Below are 22,688 nucleotides of genomic sequence, written 5' to 3' on the forward strand. Positions count from 1 at the left end.
GGACAATACAGAAACATTCCCCACTGAGTACAGAGTGGGCAGCCATGACTGAAGGATTGTCGACCGGAGGTCGTCCCCAGGTGTGACATCGCATGCCTGTAATCCCAGCAATTAGGAGCAGCAAGCCAGAGACTCGATAGTTCATGGCCAGCCTCAGCTACCACCTAATGCAAGGTCACTCGGAGCTATCTGAATCCTTGTCTCAAGAGGGCAGGGGCTGGAGAGGTGGCCCAATGGTTAGGAGTGCTTGCTGCTCTTGACCTACACTGGGCAATTTACAACTACCTTGAACTCCAATTCAATCAAGCACCCTCTCAGACCTCCACAGGCACCTTTACCAATTTATTACACTTGTGATCAGACACACACACATATACATAAAGATTAATAAAAATATATTTTTGAAAGACACACACTGTACTACAGAATTCTGGAAGTCCCAACTGGATTTACAATGAGGATATGGATATATTCTCAGTTAAAATAGATAAACAGCTTTTCCTGTTTACAGTAGACAGGAGCAATCATGTCTGACTCAAATGAATGTACACATTCATTTGAGTAAAGATGGCAGAGATGACTCGGGTTCTTCCACCAGTGATATCGCGGGAGACATTGCCTTGGGGATGTGAACCCCTTCGACGTGGATAAAGGTGCTCAGAGACTGCTCTGGCAAAGGTTTAGAGAGTGGGTCAATGAAGCCTTTCGGCCACACGCTCATCGACATCGGCACCAGCTGGCGCAGAGGCACCGGGTCACGCCAAGACAGAAGCGGGGACCTGCCCTCAGCTTTCGACTTAGGGGAGTTGTGGGAGAGCTGAGTCGGAAGGACCATCACCCGGGGAGCCTGCGGCTTCCTCTCTGCTGGCAAGCTGGGCAGCACCCGAGAAACCTGAAGTGGGGCTGCGTCGGGCCTAGGGTGGAGCACAGCTTTGGTCCGCAAGCTGCACCCACACAGGCAGACCTTAGAGGTGTGCTCCTTGGAGGGGCATAGTTCATTCTCCGGTGAATGGGAATGCTGGGCACCCTGGTTCCCCTGGGTCTGTGTCTTCCAACTCAATCCCTTGTAGAGTCGAGCTTTCCTTTAGAAATGAATGAACAAATAAATGAGCAGATGAATCATAAATAAACAATAAACAAAAAGCCAGCATAGTTGGAAGGCTCGGGAGAAAGACCGGGATCCTCAAAACAGGATGTCCTAACCTGACTTCAGACTCGTTCTCCGCCTTTCCCAAAAACATTCTCTTCTCTCTGCAATGGAAGTAGAGAGGCAGATACTACCACAGGGTAAACCGAGAGGGAGCTGGGAGCAGGAAGTGGGTTATTAGGAATAGCGGAGGTCCTGGGGTTTCCAGAGAAGGAAGGGAGGAAGCTGGGACAGACATCCTATTCCCTCAGGCTGGAGGGTCAAATACCTCCAGCATGTCCTCCAAACACTCAGTGGGAGAACGTGTCAGACTCCCTCTTTCATACAGTCTTTGATGGGAACTGGCATGTGACTGAGTGCAAGAGAGGAGAGGTGGCGTGTGGGACAGACAGGACAGGTCGAGCTCCCTACCTCTAGCACTGGCTTTCTGAGTTCATGAAAGTCCAAGAAGGACATACTGTGAAGGGCCCCTTCCCCCTGCTGTGATGTCACAGGTGGTGTCACAGATGGGTTTATAAACTCTAAGAACCCCTATGTTCCATTACTGAGATTCCCCGGCTTCATCTGGAGTCTACAAGATCCTGCTACTCCTAGTACTACAGTAACAACATTTGCCCAGGCAGTGCAGAATGATAGTTTGATAAGAGCTATATTAATCCCACAGGGATGATGTGACAATTACCTCAAACAGGTGGCTTTAACCCAAAATAATCTGTTCCTCTCACAGCTCAAGAAGCCAGGCCTTGATTGATGGGAAAGATATCGGAGGGTTGGTTGAGTCTAGAGACTCTGAGGGAAACCCACTCCCTTCCTCTTTTCTGGTTCCCGGTGGTGACCATGGACATGTGACACTCTGGCTGGCATTTGTGACAGTGGTGTTGTTTTTATTTTATGTGTTTGTGCTGATGGGAATGTGTGCAGGTGTCCACAGAGGCTGAAGAGCACGTTGAGTCCTCTAGAGCTGGAGTTACCCCGGAGCCATCTCTCTAACCCATGATGGTTAGTTTTCATTACTAATGTGATGCCCTCTGAATCACCTTGGAGGCAGGCTTCTGGCCATGTACATCAGTGGGAAGACCCTCCAGTGTGGGTGGCACCGCTCCCTAGGAAAGAGGTTTCTGCAATACAGAAGAGTGCAGAGTCAGGTGAACACTGCATGTATGCATGAATTCATTGCTCTCAACTACAGATGTGGTGTGACTAGCTGCTTCAAGTACCCACCGTTTTAATGTCCCCACCATGATAAATGACAAGCCAAATACACCCTCCCTCCCTAAGTGTTGTTGCCAGGGTATTTTCCCATCACAGCAACAGGAAAAGAAACTAAGACACAGCTTTACTCCAGCCTCTGCCTCCCCCACTACGTGGTGTTTAGATGATCTTCCCGGAGTCACTGGAGTTAGGGCCACCATAAATCAGTATGACTTTGTCTTAACTCAGATAATTACATCCGCCAAGACTTTCCCCCAAGTTTTCATTCTGAGGTTCTGAGTCACATGAATTTAGGAGAAGGGGACTATTTATGAAAATATGGACATGTAAACCTGGGGAGATTGCAGATCCAAAGAGCTGTAAACATCCCCAGACCTTCAGAGCATAGAGAAGGACCCATTGCAGGAACAGAAAGGAGAGCCGTGTAAAGAAGCCCTTATGGGGAGAGCTGTGATCTCCCACATAGGGACAAACCTAGCCATCAGGATCCACTTCCCCCCACTTAGATCTTTGGTCAAGACCATAAAAGCCATCTTCTAAGATGACAAAGACACCAATACAGTAACAATGACATCAGAGATCGGGCAGTTAGGCATCCTGAGAGCAGTCAGCAGACTGGCATGGGCAAGATGAGGGCAAAGACTGTGGCAAGGAGGAGGAGAGTCTCCTATTTGTGGGTGAGCTCCAGGCATCTCTCTTGGTTGGATCTCTGTAGGTAAAGAATGGACCCAGCTCCTGGAAAAGGAGGCAAGATGAGGTGACATCCGAGTGCACACACTGACCCCAACCGTACAGAGCCTTGGTTATGACTGGTGGCAGATACCCAACTTTGAAGGGGTTTTACTTCATCAACTTAATTTTTAAAATCTCTATGTGTGATGTGTGTTTGCACATGTTTGTGTATGTGTGTGTGATGTATGAATATGTTTGTGTGTATGAATATTGGTATACACACATGCCATAGTGCACATGTGAAGGTCAGAAACTCCAGAGTGCCCTTTCCCTTCTACTTTGCTTGAAAGAGTGTTTTATTTACCACTGTGTATTCCAGGCTGACTAGGCCCTACATGTCCAAGGATTCTCCTGCCTCCATCTCCTGCATGCTAGATTGCAAGAGTACATTTCCATGTCCAGCTTCCCCTCACTCTTTCATTCTTTTCTTTTCTTTTTTTTTTAAATATTTATTTTTATTATGTATACAGTGTTCTGTCTGTCTGTGTATATGCCTGCAGGCCAGAAGAGGGCACCAAGCCTCATTACAGATGGTTGTGAGCCACCATGTGGTTGCTGGGAAATGAACTCAGGACCTTTGGAAGAGCAGGCAATGCTCTTAACCACTGAGCCATCTTTCCAGCCCTTTCATTCTTTTCTTAATATTTATTTTTATGTATATGTATATGCATGTGTGTCTTACACCATATGTGTGCAGTACCTGCAGATGCCAGAAGAGGGCATCAGATCATCAGGAACTGAGTTTCAGTTGCTTGTGAGTTATCATGTGGGGGCTGGGACCTGAACCTGGATCCTTTGCAAAAGCAGCCAATACTCTTAATCTCTGAGACATCTCTCAGTGCCTCACCTTTTAACTTTTACCAGTTGTCCCCCTGAAGCTGGCCTAGTCAAAGTCACCTCCTCCACAGGGACAAGTCTAGAAACCTAGTCTAACTTCCTAAAGCATCGCAGGCTAATTTATTTTTTTCTTTCTTTCTTGAAACCCTTGGTTTCCAGTGGCTCCTGAGCATCCTTCTCCTCCAGCTTCTTGCCTCCTTGGTTGGGCCTGCTGGCCTCTAAAGTGCTTCTTCTTCTTCCCAACCTCTGAAGAATAGAGTCTCCAGGACTACATCCTTGGCAACCCTCTGCTTGCTCTCCACAGGATGCCTTCAGTGAGCTTGTTCCTTTTCTCCAGCTACAGATCCAGTGGCTGAGAATAATAGAGATTTATTTTATTTATAATGATTTATTTACTTATTCCCTCACAGATCTGGAGGCCAGAAGTCAGAACACTCGCATTTCCACCACCCTTGTAGGGCTCTGGGGAGGCTCCCTGACTTTCTTCTGCAGCTTCTGGTGGCTGCCAACTATCCTTGCTGTTCTCTAGCTGTGCCAGCTTAACTCTGCCTTCTGCCTCTGTCTACACAGCTCTCTTCCCTCTGTATGTCTACATTTATTGTTTATTCATTCATTCATTTCTTCTCCCCCTCCCCCTCCTATGTTTTTGTTTTGTTTTGAAACAAGATCTAGGTAGCCCTGAATGCCCTAGAACTCTCTATGTAGGCAAGACCAGGCTGGCCTGGAACTCACAAAGATCTGCCTCCCTCTGCCCTCCAAAAGCTATGATTAAAAAATATGGTCCACCATGCTCAGTTTTATTTATGTTATTCTTAACTGTGTATGTCCACTTGAATGCAGGCGCTTACAGAGGCCAGAAGGGGGCGCCAGATTCCCCTGGAGCTGGAGTTACAGGAGGTTGTGAGTTGCTCAATATGGGCACTGTTAATCAAATTCTGGTCCTTTGAAAGAGCAAATAACTCAAGCACTGAGCCATCTCCTCAGCCCCCATTCTTTCTTCTTAAAAGGACACCAATTGTGCGATTGGGGCACTTCCTAATCTAGTACAACTTCATTTTGGTTACATTTGGGAAAGTCCCTAAATCCAGATCAACTCACATTCACAAGTTCTTGGAAAGCTTAAGTTTGGGGGAAGATATCACTACTCAATCCAGATAGTGATGTCATTGGACCCCACAGTTTCAGAACCCATCTAGACAGTCCTAACTCTTTAGTTTTTGTCTGCCTGGCATTTCCACACCTCAACTCATGTGCCCAGCATGTCTGGGTTCTGTGGGAGTCTTGCTTTTATGGTCCTTCCCTCTCTTCAGAAGCGGCACCATGGGCTGCTATACCAGAGGACCTGAGTCTAATTCTCAGCACCCACAGGGATCCGAAGCCTCCTTCTAGTCTCTGCAGGCACCAGGCACACACAGGTGCAGGCAGATATGCAGGCAAAACACCTATTGGCATAAAAAAATAAAATAATTTTTAATTAGAAATAACCCATCCCAACATTCACCTCATCTGGAGCTGCTGGAGCATTGAAGGGGCCAAACCTGCAGGATCTCCATGACACAAGGCTACAACAGGGTATCCAAGAGAAGTCCCAGTGAGGGGCCAGTACTGAGGTTGTAGCAGAAGTCAGAGGCCTTGAACCAGACCAATGATTCCTGGCAATGAACACTTACAAGATGCATGTGACTCACTCTGTCACACTACAGCTTCCATACTGAGATGTGTGTGTGTGTGTGTGTGTGTGTGTGTGTATGTGTCTGTGTGTCTCTGTGTCTGTGTGTGTGTTAGTGTGGTTGTTTCGGTTTTGTTTTATTGTTTTTCCTGTGAATTTTGTTTTGTGCGGGGAAGTTGCAAGGGCAGAGGGTAGATATGAAGGGATAGGAGGGCAGATGAGATTGGGATGCATGATATGAAACCCATGAAGAATCAATTCAAAAATTAAGTGGACTGGATGTGGTGGTTCACACCTTTAATTCCAGCATTTGGGAGGCAAATATCTGTGAGTTCGAGACCAGTCTGATCTACAGAGCAAATTCTAGGACAAGCAGGGCTACACAAAACTGTCTCGAAAAACCAAAAAGATAAAAAGTGGCATTACTGCAAACAGATGCTCAGGCCATAGAGGAATCCTTACTCCTCTTTCTCATCATCCCAAATAGTTTGCAGAAGCTCACATTGGCTCTATTTCCAAACTATGCATCATGGACAGTCAATCGTTCCTCACCTCCCGATTCCTACCTTCCAAGTCACTATCAATGCCAGCAGCTTCAAGGTCCTCTTGACCTTGGTCCATCATGTCTACCATTCCCCCCACTGTACTGCCCCCCACCAACTAGCCGGAAGTAAGCACATGATCTGGTTGGTTGGGTGGAAGCTCACCAAGCGTCCTGTCCCTGAGTCATCATTTCTGGAGAATTTGAAATATTATCAATCCACAATTTCTTAACATCAATAGGAGGCAGCTACCCTCCCGGTGAGGCTGAACAGAAGCTAGTATCTATATGTTCCCCTGGGGACAGGAAAACAGTATGGAACTGATTTTGAAGCAACTTTCTTCTTGAGCCCCAAAGGAAGGGCTCTCTAAATCAGTCTCTTGAAATACAGGACAAAGACAACCTGTCCTGGTGGAATCCTTTCCTCCTGCCATCCCATACTCATCCAGAACTTTTTAAAATTGTGTGTGTGCATGTGTGGATGTGCGTGCATGTGTGTGCGTGCATCTTTGTGTGTTCATGTGTGTGCGTGCATGTGTGTGCACACATATACAAATACAATGCCCTCGGGGGCCTGAATAGGGAATTAGATCCCCTGAAAATGAAATCACAGGTGATTGTGAGCTCTCCCCACTCCCCGCCTCGCTCCCATCCCCCATGAATGCTGAGACCCATACTCAGTTGAGCTCTCCCACCTCACACTCACCCTCCCTCACCCCCATAGCGCTATCCTGTACTCAACAGTTGGTACTCTTGGCCACTGAGCCAGCTCTCCAGCCCCATCAGTCAGGACTTTGTCCAGTTATCCAGTACAAGCACACGTCCACTGAATGCTAGGGCCTGTGTATCCCAACCCAGTGGTAAGGGCTGCTACACATTCCTTGAAATGTATCCATTCCAGGATGATGCTTTCATTCAACAAAGTGAGTGGGAAGCTGAAGATAAAACAGCAAAGAATTCAAAGTCTGGACTTCAGAGACAGACACATAATTGACAAATAAGCCAGTGTAGCATATTTATAAGCATGGGTGTTTGCCTCATGTCTATCCCTTCCCCGCATATGTGCCTGGGGGCTGAGGAAGGTTGAGATGGCATCAGGTCTCCTGGGAGTGGAATTACAGACAGTGTGAGCCACCTTGTGGGTGCTGGGAGTTGAACCTGGGTCCACTGGAAAAGCAGCAAATACTCTTAATCCCTGAGCCATCTTTCCACCCCGCAAGTGTCATTTTTGTATGAAGCATGATTGGGTGGATGATGCAGCTAAGCTAGAGACAGCAGAGAGAGCGCAATGAGACAGAGACAGCAGAGAGAACAGTGAGACAGCAGAGAGAGCAGTGAGACAGCAGAGAGAGAGAGAGAGAGAGCAGTGAGACAAAGACAGCAGAGAGAGAGAGAGCAGTGAGACAGCAGAGAGAGCAGTGAGACAGCAGAGAGAGAGAGAGCGCAGTGAGACAGAGACAGCAGAGAGAACAGTGAGACAGCAGAGAGAGCAGTGAGACAGACATGGGGCCAGGTGGTTAAGCATGGGCCTGAGGGGGTCGGAGTAGGAAGTACAGCTCAGGTGATGGAGATCTGAAGATACCCACATGAGACTGGGGCTTTATCTTAAGTGTGCAGAGATTTGAATGAGAAAGTGCCTTGATCCAGCCACTCTGGTGCATACGAAAGTGGGAACAGACCACTTTGAAGCTGCTACTGTGTCCATCATGGCGGCTTACATAGGACCCTGGGAAGTTTAGCCTTCATTCGGACACAGGATACTAAGGTCTTTGCACCAAATCTTAACATGATTGAGTTTCTATGTCAAAATTATTGCTGGAACAAGGTGAAAGACAGATTAAGGATGTCACCAGTGTGGAACTGTACACTGCTGGGTAAGTGTTGATAAGTGGTGTCCCAGAGTAGCGGTGGTCAAGGGAATTCCTCTGTTTGTCAATCTGAATGACCCTCTTTCTTGCATGGTGGGTAGAGACAGGTGTGTGTACGTTAAAGTCACACAGTTCATCGTCCCCAGAGAAATTCTGCCAAATTTGTTGGAAGGCACTCACTCACTGCAAGTCCTGAAGTCAGCCATAGCCATTGATCAACAGTCCAGGCCAAGCCTACAGGAAAGCAATGTGGATGTCTGGCTCACTAATGTGAGCATGTGACTCCCCATTTCCTAGCTGTATGCCTCCTAGGCTGCGCTTGGACCAGTTGCATTACATGGCTGTCTGTCAACAGGAAGGCTGTAATTATGCGCAATCTAGTGGCAGGTCTAATAACTGCCGTAATTTCCAAGTAGTGATGAATGTAATGATATTTTGAGAAATCTGCAACAACGGAATGAGATATGGAAATACACATGATTTCCACTGTCGACAACGTCTCCCGCCCTGCTGATGTCTGCAGCTGCTTGTCCACATTCCTCGTGGAAAGAAATGCTGGATTCCCCGTCACGGCCCAAGAAACAAGGCTGTACTTCTGCCACTCATGGCCACAGAGCCACGTGAGCTTACGGTGTGTGGACTCAGTTTGGGACACTTGCTCCAAATGCTTGGTACGTGTGGAGCCAGCTAGGAGAGGGTGTGGTGGAACATTCCCCGGTGAGGTGTGAGCAATCACCTGTTAGCCCAGGCTAGGACGCAGACAGATCAGAGACGTGATTCCATGTGATTCCACCCCTCTGGTTTAGCAACTCGGTGAGTTTATTGAGCTTACTCCCAGGAGCAGGGACAGGGTGAAAGGCTCATGAAAGCCGGGTCCCTGGAGCTCCCTGGACAACTCAAGGCAGCGTGCCTGCTCTGACTGGAGTCCTTTCTCCCCAGTAACTGCTAAAGCTCCTATAACCCTGGCAAGGAGCCTTGATGTGGAAGACTTTACCTATTTACTAAGTCTGTACATTTCTTTATGCCCTGAGTCTTATCAGGCGTCTCCAAGAAGGAATGTTTCACCTCTAGGAAACGTGTCCCGGCACAGTCTGAGGAGGACAGACAGTTCTGTTTAGCCCTTCCTGATTTCACCCCACACACCCCTCCTGACTGGCCTCCTGGACCTCAAGGCTCAGCGCTCCTGTTCCTCTCCTACTCCACTGAGGAGACTGAACCGTGGTTTGCATTTCACCACATGGCGAGGAGAAGGGAATCTGGCAGACACCAGCTTCTCTCAGTGCCCATGGTGGGAGAACAGACAGAAGCACCCAACAAGCTGCCCCTTCCACAGTGAGGGCAGAGTGTGGCCAGGGTCTCCCTTCAGAATCAAAGCAAAGCCATTTCTAGCCTCTGCACTCAGATCCAAGTCTATGACCTTTAGGGTCTTTTCCCAAATGCACTAGAATCCTCACAATCCAAGACTGGTATGTCCCATCCCACCCACAGGACCATTTTAATTCTCCTTTGGAACGCAGGCTGTCCCTGGAAACTAGCAAAAGTTTATTGTTTCCGAGGATTACAGTCCATGAGCATCATGGTGGGGAGCTTGGCAGCACGCAGGCGTGGTGCTGGAGCAGTATCTGAGAGTTTACATCTGGTCCACAGGCACAGGGCAGAGAGAGCTAACTGGACCTAGCTTGAGGTTTTGAGACCTCAAAGCCATGGGGTTGGAGGGATGACTCAGCTGTTAAGAGCACTGGCTGCTTCTCTTTCAGAGGACCTGGGTTCAGTTCCCAGCACCCACATGGTGATCACAATGGTCTGTAACTCCAGTTCCAGGGGATTTGATACCTTCACACTAATGTACAAAGGGAGGGAGGGAGGGAGGGAGAGGAGAGAGAAAGAAGAGAAACCCCAGTGACAGACTCCCTTCAACAAGACCACACCTCCTTATCTTCCCTACTGGTTCCACCAACTGGGAACCAAGCATCCAAATATATTAGCCTACGGGGGAGGGACAGTCTCATTGCAGCCACTAGACTCAGTCTCAGACACCAACTTGGAGCATGACGGAAGGAGAGACACTACATTTGTCTTTCAGGAACTTAGACTCAGGACAAACTCAGGATGAGAAGCAGAAAAAGATTTCAGGACTGGAGAGCACAAAGCAGAACTAGGATTTTATTAAAGAGAGAAAGACTCAAGAATAAAAACACACCAAGAGCACTGTGTGGGCTTCCCAAGGGAGAGTCATAATTATCTCAACATTAGCCACCATGTTGGTGGCTCAAGTTACAACTCAGAAGGTTGCTAAGCAACGCTTTCCCCCTCATTTCCCGCTTTTTGATAAGTGAGATTATAAAGTGGCTGTAGGATCACCTTAGAAGGAATTATAATCTGATAAGGTGAGGCGGGCAGCCTCCAGGGAGGCACAGGGGCCTTAGGATGCATTCTTTTTCCATACTGTTTCCCTGCTTGGGAGCTGGACAGGGAAAAACCGTTAGAAAATGCCAGCTATTCTGGAATCTGTGTTTCTCTTCTCTCCTCGCCCATAACTTTGCCAGTCTCCCTATCCTTCCTCAAATGAAACTTTTTTTTTTAATTTAAGAAAAAATTAGATTATTTTATTTCATGCGCATGGGTGTTTTGCTGCATGTATGTCTGTGTGCCATTCCTGGTGCCCTCAGAGTGTTCAAAAGAGGCTGTGAGAGTCCCTGGAACTGGGGTTACAGAGAGTTGTGAGCCAAGTGGGTGCTTGGAATCAAACCCGGGTCCTCTGGAAGAGCAACCAATGCTCTTAACCACTGAGCCATCTCAGCGGCGTCCTCAATTCTTTTACCCCGTTTTTGTTTATATGCTGTGGACGGGGTGGTGCATGCCCGTCACAGTGCGCATGTGGAGAGGTCAGAGGACAACTTATAGAACTGCTTCTCTCCTTCCCCCACGGGATTCGGAGGGTCGAGCTCAGGTCGTCAGACTTGGTGGCAGCACCTTTCCCCACAGGGCCACCTTCTTGGTGCTGGAGCACCTTTCTCCATTTTACGGAGTAGGGTGTTAGTCACCTCACCTAGAGTCCCAGACAAAAGCCAGTGCAAAGCTGTAAATGTGCTGTAAGTTTGGTTTTTGACAGTCTACACTACCAAAGCAAGGTTTGGGGAACCGCGCCACAGCGCACCCCCCCCACACACACACTGACTCTGATCTGGCGCTTTGCCCTGGCTCTTTGAACTATCTTCCATTTGGAATATCATTCCATCAAATCATGTCTGGTCATTTACGCACCGTTCAGGAGACGTGAGGGTGAGGACAGAGCTGGGGTGGGGTGGAGCTTATTTCCAGCTTACTCGGGCCTCATTCCTCTCATTCCTCACTCTGAGACCTTTGTAGGTATAAAAACCTAAAGATAAAATCAAAAGACCCACAGATGAGGCCAGAGAGATGGCTCAGCAGGTAAGAGCACTTGCTACTCTTGCAGAGGTTCCAGGTTCAGCTCCCATGTGACATTTTCTCCTGGCTTTTTCAGACAAAAGACACATGTGGTACACAGACATACATGTAGGCAAAACACGCATGCACACGAAATAAAAATAAGTAAATAAGTAAAATTTCTTTTGAAGAGCCACAGACATCCATCCCAAGGAATGATGCTGTGGGGTTGAGTGTGGACCCTTCTAGGAAGACTCCCAGAGCCTGGGATCCTGTGAAGTCAAGGAAAGTTACCTCTTCACTCCAGGAATGAGAGGCACAGGGAAGGGGAATGGAAGAGACCCTGTGACAGACTGCAAACCATCCCACGGGTAACTGCCGCCAGCTGCTGCTGCTGCTGCTGCTGCTACTCAGGGTCCTGGGAGTCCAGGTCAGAGCCACGGAGCCTGAGTGACAGCAGAGATGTCGAGACTCAAGCTGACAAGCTAACAAGCATCCCAGAGAAGGCTGGGGCAGGCACGCACTCCAGAGGAAGAGGACATCTCTGAATCCACAGGGGTCACAGGTTATTTAAGTGGGTAGCAGAACCCATCTTACCTCTAATGTCCTGAGCTGTGTGGTTCTACATCTTAACCTCTTCTTAACACCGTGAGGCCCCTACAAACCCCACCTTCCTGGCCCAATGTCCCCATGGAGTCACAAGGACAGAGTGTCTCATTTTGCTAGGATGTCATCCATATACCAAAGGATTCAGCAGCTCCTCGCCATTCAGTTTTTGCTTGTCTGCTGCGTGAGTCACTTACCTACTGAAATACCCTCCAGGGTCCCTCTCTCACACCGCACTGCATCCAGCCAGTATTCCCAGACCACCCCCTACCTGCTCCTCTAGAGCTGTGGGACTTGATGGTTATTTTTATTTATTTTTCTATTATTTTACAAGGGTGTCTTGCTTGCGTGTATGCATGTGTGCCACATGCGTGTCTAGTGCCTTTGGAGTTTAGAAGAGGCATTGGAGCTCCTGAAACTGCAGTTTCACGCAATTGTGAGGTGCAATGTAGGTATCCGGAACAAAACCTGGTCCTTCGGAAGAGGCACAAGTGTGGTACTGTTGGGGAACCCCAGACCCTGAATTTCCTGTGACCCCCGCCTGCCGGAGTAAACAACTTGTTCTCCTGTGCTTGCAGCTGCTCTGAGCACCAGACCCTCAGGAGTTCCTGATGACAGGGGAGTGGTTTCTGGTGGGCTTGCAGCTGAGAGTTAGGGCGTGGCCATTTAGTCAAGGAGACCCTATATAAGCTGCCCTGGAACACAATAATCTGGGTGTGGGCATTCTTGATTCAAGAGGGCATTCTTGGCGTTCTTCTTTCAAGGATGACCCATGCCACTGTGTGTGTGTGTGTGTGTGTGTGTGTGTGTGTGTTTCCATGTGTCTGTGTGTGTTTCAATCTCCAGGCCCTTGCCCAACTCACGCATGGAGCAGGTGTTGCGCTACATGGTACGTTCAAGCCCTAGAATTTCCAGGATATTATTTTATTTATTTATTTATTTATTATGTGTACAATATTCTGTCTACATGTGTGCCTACAGGTCAGAAAAGGGCACCAGACCTCATTACAGATGGTTGTGAGCCATTATGTGGTTGCTGGGAATTGAACTCAGGACCTTTGGAAGAGCAGGCAGTGCTCTTAACCGCTGAGCCATCTCTCCAGCCCCCTCCAGGATATTATTGCTCTCACATTCTCATCAAGACCAATCCGGGTTCGAGGGAAGACACCGGTGTCCACCTGCAAATGGAAAGGGAAGCAGAGGGAGTTTATAGGGTCACCAAAGCTTCTAAACATGATGAAGCATGTAGTATGTACAAGTCTCTAGGCTGAGGCCCCTGCACAGTCACAAGTCAACAGCATCTAGGTTCAAGCTGTCTGGGCGGAATTCTCTTTGTGGACATGGGATTGTGACCAATTGATTTTGGAGGGATGTGGATGCCGCATGCATTTGGGAATCAGAGTACAATGTGTGGTAACTGGTCCCTTCCTTCCATTACGGTGCTGGGGACTGAACTCAGGTCATTAAGCCTGCTCGGCAGCAAGCCCCTCCACACCCTCAGGCTTCTCAGCAGTCCTGACCAGAGATCTTGGCGTGTGTGCTTAAGTCCTGCGCTCATCTCACCTTAACTCAGGCTAGGACTTGGAAGAGGAGAAGCACGTGGTGCCGTAGGTGACAGATACATCAGGCGGCATCAGGGCTGGTCCCTAAATCTAGCTGGCATGGTCAGTTAAGACAGAAATTATGCAGCCAGGCCTATTGATTTCAGCACTTGGGAGGCAGAGGCAGCAGGAGCTGTGAGTTCAAGGCCAGCCTGGTCTGCAGAGCAAGTTCCAGGACACTGTGCTACATAGAGAAAACCTGTCTCAGAAAGCCCAAAAGAGAGATGGAGATTATGCTAATTTTCAGAGAGGAAATGGCTCGTGTGGACTGAACCTCACAGCCCAGGGGAGAGAGTGCAGTGCAGATAAAGACTCTGGGAGGAAGCTGACAAGTCACAGAGCCAGCAGAAAGCCTGCAATGGAGCAAGGTAGACTATAAGTAGATCTATAAAATAAGAATGATCTTTTCTTCTTGTAGCTCAAATCTTCCCCCCTTCTCCCCCTACCCTTTTTTTTTAGATAGGATTTCATTATGTATACCAGCCTGGCCTCGAACTCTGTGAGTGAAGGGATAAAACGTGCATTTATTCATTCCCATTGCCTAGTCCCATCAATTCTCCTACTAAACTCCCAGCCAGGACACATGCCTCCCCTCTTACTTCTGTATGGTCGTTCTACACCGCCTTCTCTCATCACAAGGGTATGTGTGTGTCTGTGTGTCTGTGTGTTTATCTGTCTGTCTGTATGTATGTATGTATGTTTTTGTGTGTGTGTGTTTTTCTGTCTATGTATTTATTTGTCTGTCTGTCTATCTGTGTGTGTCTGTGTGTTTGTCTGTGTGTGTGTGTCTATGTGTGTCTATATGTCTGTGTGTTTATCTGTGTGTGTGTGTGTTTGTCTGTGTGTGTGTCTATGTGTGTGTGTGTGTATGTCTGTGTGTGTGTTTGTCTGTGTGTGTGTGTGTTTGTCTGTGTGTGTGTGTCTATGTGTGTGTTTGTATGTCTGTGTGTATCTGTGTGTCTGTGTGTTTGTCTGTCTGTGTACAAATGCACACATAAGTGCTTGCATGTAGAAGTCAGAGGACAACCTTGGGTGTCATTCCTCAGTAGCTATTTTGCTATTTTGAGACAGGATCTCTTTGGTGTGGAACTCGCTGGTTAAGGCTAGCCTGGCTGACCAGTAAGCCCCAGGGGTCTGCGTGGATCCGCATCCCCAGTGCTGGGATTACAAGTATGTGAGCATTTTAAGTATGCATTTTGGGTGGATTCTGGGAATTCATTCAGGTCCTCATGCTTGTGTGATAAACAAGTTAGCAATCAAGCTGCCGTCTTCTATATCACAGATTATAATTGTTCTTAATAATAAAAACTCAGAGTCAGCTATCAGGGGGTGCAAGCTGAAGGATCAGAGAAACAGAACAGCAGCCACTAGAGTTCTTACCTCTACCAATGCTCAGACCAAAGGGGCGAGCCTGTCCTCAGACTGCATCTCCAGACAGCACTGAGCTCCTGTCTACACACACACACACACACACACACACACACACACAGAGACAGAGAGACAGAGAGAGAGACAGAGAGACAGAGAGAGAGAGAGTGAGAGAAACATACACACACACCATTTTTAAAATAACATTGAGATGTGAACATGACCTGACTGAGACACCTGTCACTCCATAGAGTCGTGACACTTGTCACACCAGAGTTGACTCAGCTCACTGACTGGGTATGCAGACAGCCCTCTCTCCTTCACCAAACCTCGTGTGTCCATCCCAAAGCTGTACCCTTGGTTGAAAAGAATGCTAGAAGAGGACCATTCTTCAGGATACACGCACACGCGCGCGCGCGCACACACACACACACACACACACACATCATAAATATAACTTTTTCTAAAAAAAAAAGATTTATTTATTTATTATGTATACAACATTCTGTCTGTGTGTATGTCTGCAGGCCAGAAGAGGGCACCAGACCTCATTACAGGTGGTTGTGAGCCACCATGTGGTTGCCGGGAATTGAACTCAGGACCTTTGGAAGAGCAGGCAATGTTCTTAACCACTGAGCCATCTCTCCAGTCCCATAAATATAACTTTTAAAACATAAAAAAGTAGCCACCACAATGTAACACAAGATAATGTGATACCCAGCAGAGAAAAAAATACCTGATAAGTAGCATTTGGCATCTTCTAACGTGGCCTACATCAGGCTCCCCAGAGGCAAAGCCTGGGTCTAATATGTTCATTTTCCTGAAGGCTCTAAGCAGCGCTGGCTGAAATGATCTGGGCTTATGAATGTTTGTAGGACCTGCTTTGCTCCCAGGGGTGGGAGGAGCCCAGAGTGACTTGACAGGGAGATACTGCAACTTCAGTCTCAGCCGTGAGGGGCGGCGACCACGAGGATGATGGCTGACCTCTGCACTTGTCTCTCCTCCCTCCAAAGCCCCAGGAAAGCTCACCTCAGCCCTCCCTGGCTCTGCCTGTCTTAGCGTCTCTTCCCTGTGTTGTCCCAAGGCACTCCTTTCTAGGAGATGGGGCAACTCCTGACACGCAACCTCCAGAACCACACACAAACGTAACCACCAGGGACACAAAGAACACCAACTAAAACAAGCTAATGAAGCACCGTGTGCTTCTTGCCGCCAGCCGTGGGGTGGGGCTTTTCTCTCAGATTTCTGCTTCCCCAGCTCTGGCCTCGCATTTCTGAACGTGTCCAAATGGAGCGTATCCCAGCAAACCGAGCTGCACAGAGAAACACTTACACCCTTAAACTGACAATGTGATTTAACTTTGTAAAGGGCACTTCAAGTCTAAGCATTACACAGGTTTCAAAATGTCTTCAGATAGCTACTTAAAGAAGAAAGGATCTGAAGAGCTCCAGCATTCCCCGCTGCTGTGCTCTAACCTTCGGATGTAAGTCCTGTCCACCAGACAGTAGCTGCGTGCTTTGCCCTTTGTGTCTAAGCACTATGCCCCCCAGCACCATCACCTCTTCCAACCACTGCTGACCTAAAAGGGCCAGAGGCCTCAGCTGTGCGGAGATCGAGCAGTTGGTAAAGTGTTCACGAGGCAAGCATGAGGACATGATTTTCTTTCTGGCACCCACATAAAAGCTGGCATAGGGCTAGAGAGACGGCTTATCTGTTAAGAGCACAAGCTACTCTTTCAGAGGACCCGAATTTGGTTCCCAGCACCCACATCATATGGCTCAAAACTGCTTGTAACACCAGCTCCAGTGGATCTGATGCCTCTGGCCTCTGTGGGCACCTGCACATGCATGCCCATACTACACACACATGAATTTTGTTTTGTTTGTTTTTCAAGACAGGGTTTCTCTGTGTCGTCCTGGCTGTCCTGGAACTCACTCTGTAGACCAGGCTGGCCTTGAACTCAGAGAAATCTGCCTGCCTCTGCCTCTCAAGTGCTGGAGTTAAAGGCATGTGCCACCACACCCAGCAACATATAATTTTTTTTAAACTGGCCATAGTTATGTGCACTGGAGCCACAGAGAAAGAAGGGTCTCTAGAGGTCATTGACCCAGCCAGACTGGTGAACTCCACGCCAATAAAAGATCCTGCCTCAAAAACACAAAGAAAATGACTCCTGAGACAAAACATCTGTGACTGTCTGCTGTCTTTTGCAGGGATGCATACAAAGACACATGCATACATGTCTGCTGTCTTCTGCAGGGATGTACACAGAGACACATGTGCATACATGCACATCTGTGATTGCTGTCTTCTGCAGGGATGTACACAGAGACACATGTGCGTACATGCACATCTGTGATTGCTGTCTTCTGTAGGGATGCACACAGAGACACATGTGTGTACACACAACGCACGCACACAATGCAGGGGGATGGGCAAGAGCGGCTGGAAGCACCTCTGCATATCCCGGCCATTGGGATACGAGCGGGGGGTCCCTGATATACCTAGAGGAGGCAGAGGAATGGAGGGAACAAGAGACGGCAAGACAGGATTTCTGATCAAGCCATGCTTTATTAATTCTCAGAGGATGTTACATAGTAAATGGGCAAGGGGGAGAGGAGGGGTGTCGGGTCTGTTGGAATTCAGGTCCGGAGACATCCCTAGCTGATAAGGAAATACTGGGGGTCTGTGATTGTTCACTAACAAAGGAAATGCTAATTGTTTCTAAAAGCCTGGTGCCTGTAGGTCTCACTAGGAGATAAGATGCCAGGTTGATTTCCTAGGCCTTGTAGAGTTTACCCTGCAGAGGGGATAGAGGTGAATATTTTATTTAACTTGTGAGCTTAAGATGGCTGTAAACAAAATGCAGATCTTAAAATACAGGTCTTTGCTTCCGGCATCTGCAGAATCACATTCCTCTGTGACAACCATCTGGGCAGCTTCAGGGTCCAGCTTCTCCAGTCGATAGTTGGGCTTGGTCCCTGAAGACCTCTTAGCAAATGGAGACCACCACCGGGAATGGTGTCAGTGGCTCACAGGAGCGCCAAGGTGAAGGCAGCATCCCACCTGGGCCTACACAGGTTATTGCTTGCAATTCTGTAGTCTAAAAAGGCCACAGTCAAGGTGACCACAGCCAAGGTGACCACAGAGTCAAGGTAACTACAGAGTCAAGGTGACCACAGCCAAGGTGACCACAGAGTCAAGGTTACTACAGAGTCAAGGTGACCACAGAGCCAAGGTGACTACAGCCAAGGTGACCACAGCCAAGGTGACCACAGCCAAGGTGACCACAAAGTCAAAGTGACCACAGCCAAGGTGAACACAGCCAAGGTGAACACAGCCAAAGTGACTACAGAGTCAAGGTGACCACAGAATCAAGATGACCACAGAGTCAAGTGACCACAGCCAAGGTGACCACAGAGTCAAGGTGACCACACAGCCAAGGTGACCACAGAGCCAAGATGGCCACAGAGCCAAGGTGACCACAGAGCTAAGATGGCCACAGAGTCAAGGTGACCACAGAGTCAGCATAGACTCATCTTCTGTTTTGGAGATGGTGTGTTCTTGCTTCTGGATCCCACAGGGTTGAAAGGTAGACAGGCTCCATGGAACTCTCTAGAAGCACAAAGCCCAATGTTCGTGACTTAATCATCTCTTAAAAGTTAATCACTGAGGATTTGGGTCTTCTGGAGAGATGGTAGAGGTGACATGATTGCTCACTAACTTTTAGACTATAGCATCTGGTGAACTGGGGTCCAGGAGCTTAAGAACAGGTGTTTACATCATTGGAACCCAGTGCAGTGTTGTCGAAAGACATGATGTAAAGGTACAGGGGGATGGCTCAGCTACAAGGCCCAAGATTGATCCTAGGAAGCCATATAAAAAAACAGATGTGAGCCTGGCATGGTGGCACTCACCTTTAATCCCAGCACTCAAGAGGCAGAGGCAAGAAGATCTCTGAGTTCAAGGCCAGCCTGGTCTATATAGTGAGTTCCAGGACAACCAGAGCTACATAGTTGAGACTTTGTCTCAGAAAAAACAACAAAAACCCAGACATGGATGTGTGCAACTGTAACGGCAGCACTGCTGTGGAGAGGTGGGAGACTGAGGCAGGAAAATCACTTGTCAGTCAGTCTGGAGGTCTGGAGCACTCAGCAGAGCAGCAGACATGGAGACCCTGCCCCAGCAAGGTAGAGGGCAGAAAACAGCTCCTGAAAGCCCTCTGACCTCCACAAATTCACCATGGCATGTGCATGCCTACACACACACACACACACACACACACACACACACACACACACACACACACACGGGAGAGGGAGGTAAATATAAATAAATAATGATTGGATGATAAATTTTTGAGACAGTATTGTGTATAGGCATGTACACAATAGTCCTAGATTACCCTCATCTTGTATTTTCTCCCCCTCCCTTTTTTTTTTTAGACACTGTATCTATCCCTGGCTGGCCTGGAACTTGCTATGTAGACCAGGTTAGCCTCAAACTCACAGATCCATCTGCCTCTACCTCCCAAGTACTGGGATTAAAGGCTTGCGCCACCACCCACCCAGCTTTTGTCTAGTATTCCAACCCTGCTTTTCCTAGCTGTGTTCTTGGGTGTCACCTGTCTTCCCTCAGCCTTGCAATCCTGTCTGTAATATGCTGGGGTGCAAACTCTCGTGTCTCACTGCTTCTTTCCACAAGGATACGGCACAAGGAATCCGCAGGGTAGCCGCTCCATAAAGCCATAGTTATGGCTCCAGGATTCCAGAACGGACTCCCTTGGACCAATCTCTAAGCTCACACTTCCCTTGCAACAGACCCTCCTCCGCTGCTGAGACAGGCTGGCCAGTTCACTCCAGCCAACACACATCTTGAGAAATCCACACTGGGAATATAGCTCAGTTTGCAGACTGTTTTCCTAGCACGCATGAAGCGCTCGGTTCCATCTCCAGAGCTGCACAAAACCAGGCGCACTGGGCATGCCTGCGATGCCACCGCTTAGGAGGCAGAGCCAGGAGGCAGTAGGAGCAGAAGTCTGTCTCAAAACAAAAATTAAAGAAATAATTCATGCTGGACTCCCACTGGCCTCTGGGAATCCTGTCCCAGACCCCATGCCTCAGCAGTTCCCAGTGGCTGCTCTGTGTCTTTGCTCCATTCACTTCCAGTGTGGAGAGGAGAATGCTGGCCAGGACCCCAACACCTACACAGTTCTCCAGTTCCTAGAAAGGTGATGGGGAGTGCGGGGTAGGGGGGTCCCACAAGGCCAGGCAGTAATGAGATGGAAGATTTGGACTAATCCTGACCCAAATGAGGGCCTAACTCCTGTTGTAAACATCTGTCAGCTGCCAGTTAACAGTTCCTACAGCCTGAGCTTGGGGGCTAGGGAGGGGCCTCTGACTGCAGAAGCCATTGGGCCTGTACCTAGGGTGTTGTTTTTCTCCCTCTGCCTTGGTTTTTCTGTTTTTGGAATGTGAATATAAACTTTATAGAGGGGCCTGGTCTCTGTTCACACCGGGCGCTAATAACCCACAGCTGAAAGCAGAGGTTCAGGAGAAAATGGGGGGGGGGCCAGAAAGCTGCAGTTACAGGGGTCGGGGGCTCTGAGGAAGGGGACCAGGAGGATATTTAATATTGAATTTGCTTCTTTTTTTTTTAATGTGGAAAGTTTTAGACACAAACCGGGCCCTGTGTTTAAGTCATTAAAACATCTTTAAGCATTTCTGGTTTGAGTTTGTTCTGCAGCCTTCCTGGTTCCTGGAACATATTTTATTTTTCTTTTAAGTTGGTAAAAGCAGAGAGGGAGGGTGTGGGGCAGCAGGGGGATGCGATTCCAACAGGTTTTGTTGCTTCTTGCTCCTAGGCTGGGGAAGAGGGCAAGGTTCCTGGTGCCTGGTGGTCAATCCCAGGAACCCTGTTCTGGCCTCTGAGGACCTAGGCTCTTGCTGACACCACGTACTTTCTGTCAGGGGACCCACAGGAAATTCAGTACTCGCTTTGTTGACAGAGGAGGGTGCACAGGGTGGGAATTGGCTGGCCTGTGCAGAGCCCCAATAAAGGGCCTCATGCCTGCTCTGTCCACACTCACTGAGAAGCCCTGGCAGCCCCCACTTTATATCCAAGCTGCGTGTCTGCCTAGGCATGGGCAGTGACTACTGCAACCAACCCAGGACCAGAGAACACAGAGAGGATGCTAGGGGCCAAGGGAATCCCTGCTGCGCCTCCACCTGGAGGACGTGGTGCCTGCCTTCTTGACTTTGTCAAGACCAAGCCTCTAACCACATAGCAGCAACATCTGGAGTCTCGAAGGAGGAAGCTTGGAATCTGGGTTCTTGGATCATGATGTTTGAGTCAGGGCTGACAAGAGGCATAGCCAGAAATGGCTGCCTGATGTCCCTGCAGAAGCTGGGCTTTCAGAGGAGACACCCAGACCTGGAGCATGGCTGAGACTTGGGTCAAGTCTACAAAGTGGGACAGTCACCTTTGCACTCCCGGCAGCCAGAGGATATGCACTCCCCACCCCAGGAAATGTGGGTTTGGAGTGATGCCAAGAGGGCCTCACCCACCCAGTCCCAGCTGTGGCCCCAGCTCTTCAGGGACGCCCTAACATACTCCGTCTATGGGAGCAGTAGAGGGGCCCACGTGTGTCGGGTGGGGCTGTGAGGAAGGAAAAGGGATGTGCAGTTTCCCAGTTAATTGTCATAGTGTCAGGAAAATAGGACGGAGATATGCTTAAGAGATGATTGTCGGGCTGACAGGCTGGAGGGGACGAGGGGACCTTCAGGAGCTGTGTTCTGTGTGGCGAAGGACTAAGTCACTTTAAGAAAACATGGTCTGCTGGCTACACGCCTTTAATTCTAGTACTTGGGAGGCCGAGGCAGATGGATCCTGAATTCAAAGCCATCCTGGCTTACATAGTAAGAACCTGTCTCAAAAGCTGATTAATCAATTAATTAATCAATCAATCAAAAACAGAGTAGTCTGAGAAAGCTCCTTCCCAAGTGACCAGCCCTTTACCCCAGTTGGGGTGGGGATACCAGGGCAATGACCTGGTGGTCTGTCACTCCTGTCACCGTCCTTAGGCTTCTGGGCTGGACCAGGTGCTGGCTGGCACAAAAAGCAGGGAAGCTACTGAGGCAAAGTCAGCCGGTAGTAAGCTAGGGGCAGAAGAACAAACAAGCTGCCCTTACAGGACCTAAGCTAGCTTGTGGGAGAACTAAACAGGACAAGAAAACAAGACTCCACACCTCCCGACCTACTGGGTACCTTGGCAACCATGTGGACACACATTGTGCAAGCTCTGCATCTCTGGGAGCTTTCTCTAGCCAGGATCCTTTGCACTGTGCCAGCATCGCAGCACACTCTTCAAAGATAAATTATTGATAAGCACACCTCCCTTGTGGGGAGGGGTGGGGAGGGTTCATTCTGTTGCAGGACCCTGGGGTAGTTTTCCAACCCCATTGGGAAAAAAAGGAAGACACGTCCTCCTGCAGGCACATAAGATGAACTTGACTGCTCGGCAATACACAGAGGGTACCTGCATCAGACGGGAGGCCCTGGTGGTGCTTCCCAGAAGGACCGCACACACCCAGTGAAGTGCAGCATTGCCCTCTGTGTACCCTGCCCAGCAGAACTGTCCAGGACCCAGAAGATGCAAATAGCTCTGTCTAGTGGCCACAGTTCCATGCTGCAAACCAGC

General features: G+C 48.7%; 1 protein-coding gene across 1 annotated transcript; it reads right to left on the bottom strand.

Moving 5' to 3' along the window:
- Positions 1 to 551: 551 nt before the first annotated feature.
- LOC146890684 (uncharacterized) lies at positions 552 to 1,624 on the bottom strand. Its single transcript, XM_085680154.2, has 3 exons — positions 1,559 to 1,624; positions 1,204 to 1,251; positions 552 to 1,082 (listed from the first exon to the last, which is right to left on the bottom strand). The coding sequence occupies exons 2-3, from the start codon at positions 1,239 to 1,241 to the stop codon at positions 554 to 556; spliced, it is 567 nt and encodes a 188-aa protein (XP_085536280.1). The 5' UTR covers positions 1,242 to 1,251; positions 1,559 to 1,624; the 3' UTR covers positions 552 to 553.
- Positions 1,625 to 22,688: the final 21,064 nt, after the last annotated feature.

Source organism: Myodes glareolus, chromosome 18 (genome assembly GCF_982192425.1).
Source record: "Myodes glareolus chromosome 18, mMyoGla1.1, whole genome shotgun sequence".
Lineage (NCBI taxonomy): Eukaryota > Metazoa > Chordata > Mammalia > Rodentia > Cricetidae > Myodes > Myodes glareolus.

Coding starts and splice junctions, on each gene's coding strand:
- LOC146890684 (XM_085680154.2), bottom strand. CDS start 1,241: ATGTTTTTGGGAAAGGCGGAGAACGAGTCTGAAGTCAG. Junction 1,083..1,203: donor GAGAACGAGTCTGAAGTCAG/GTTAGGACATCC, acceptor TCATTTCTAAAG/GAAAGCTCGACTCTACAAGG.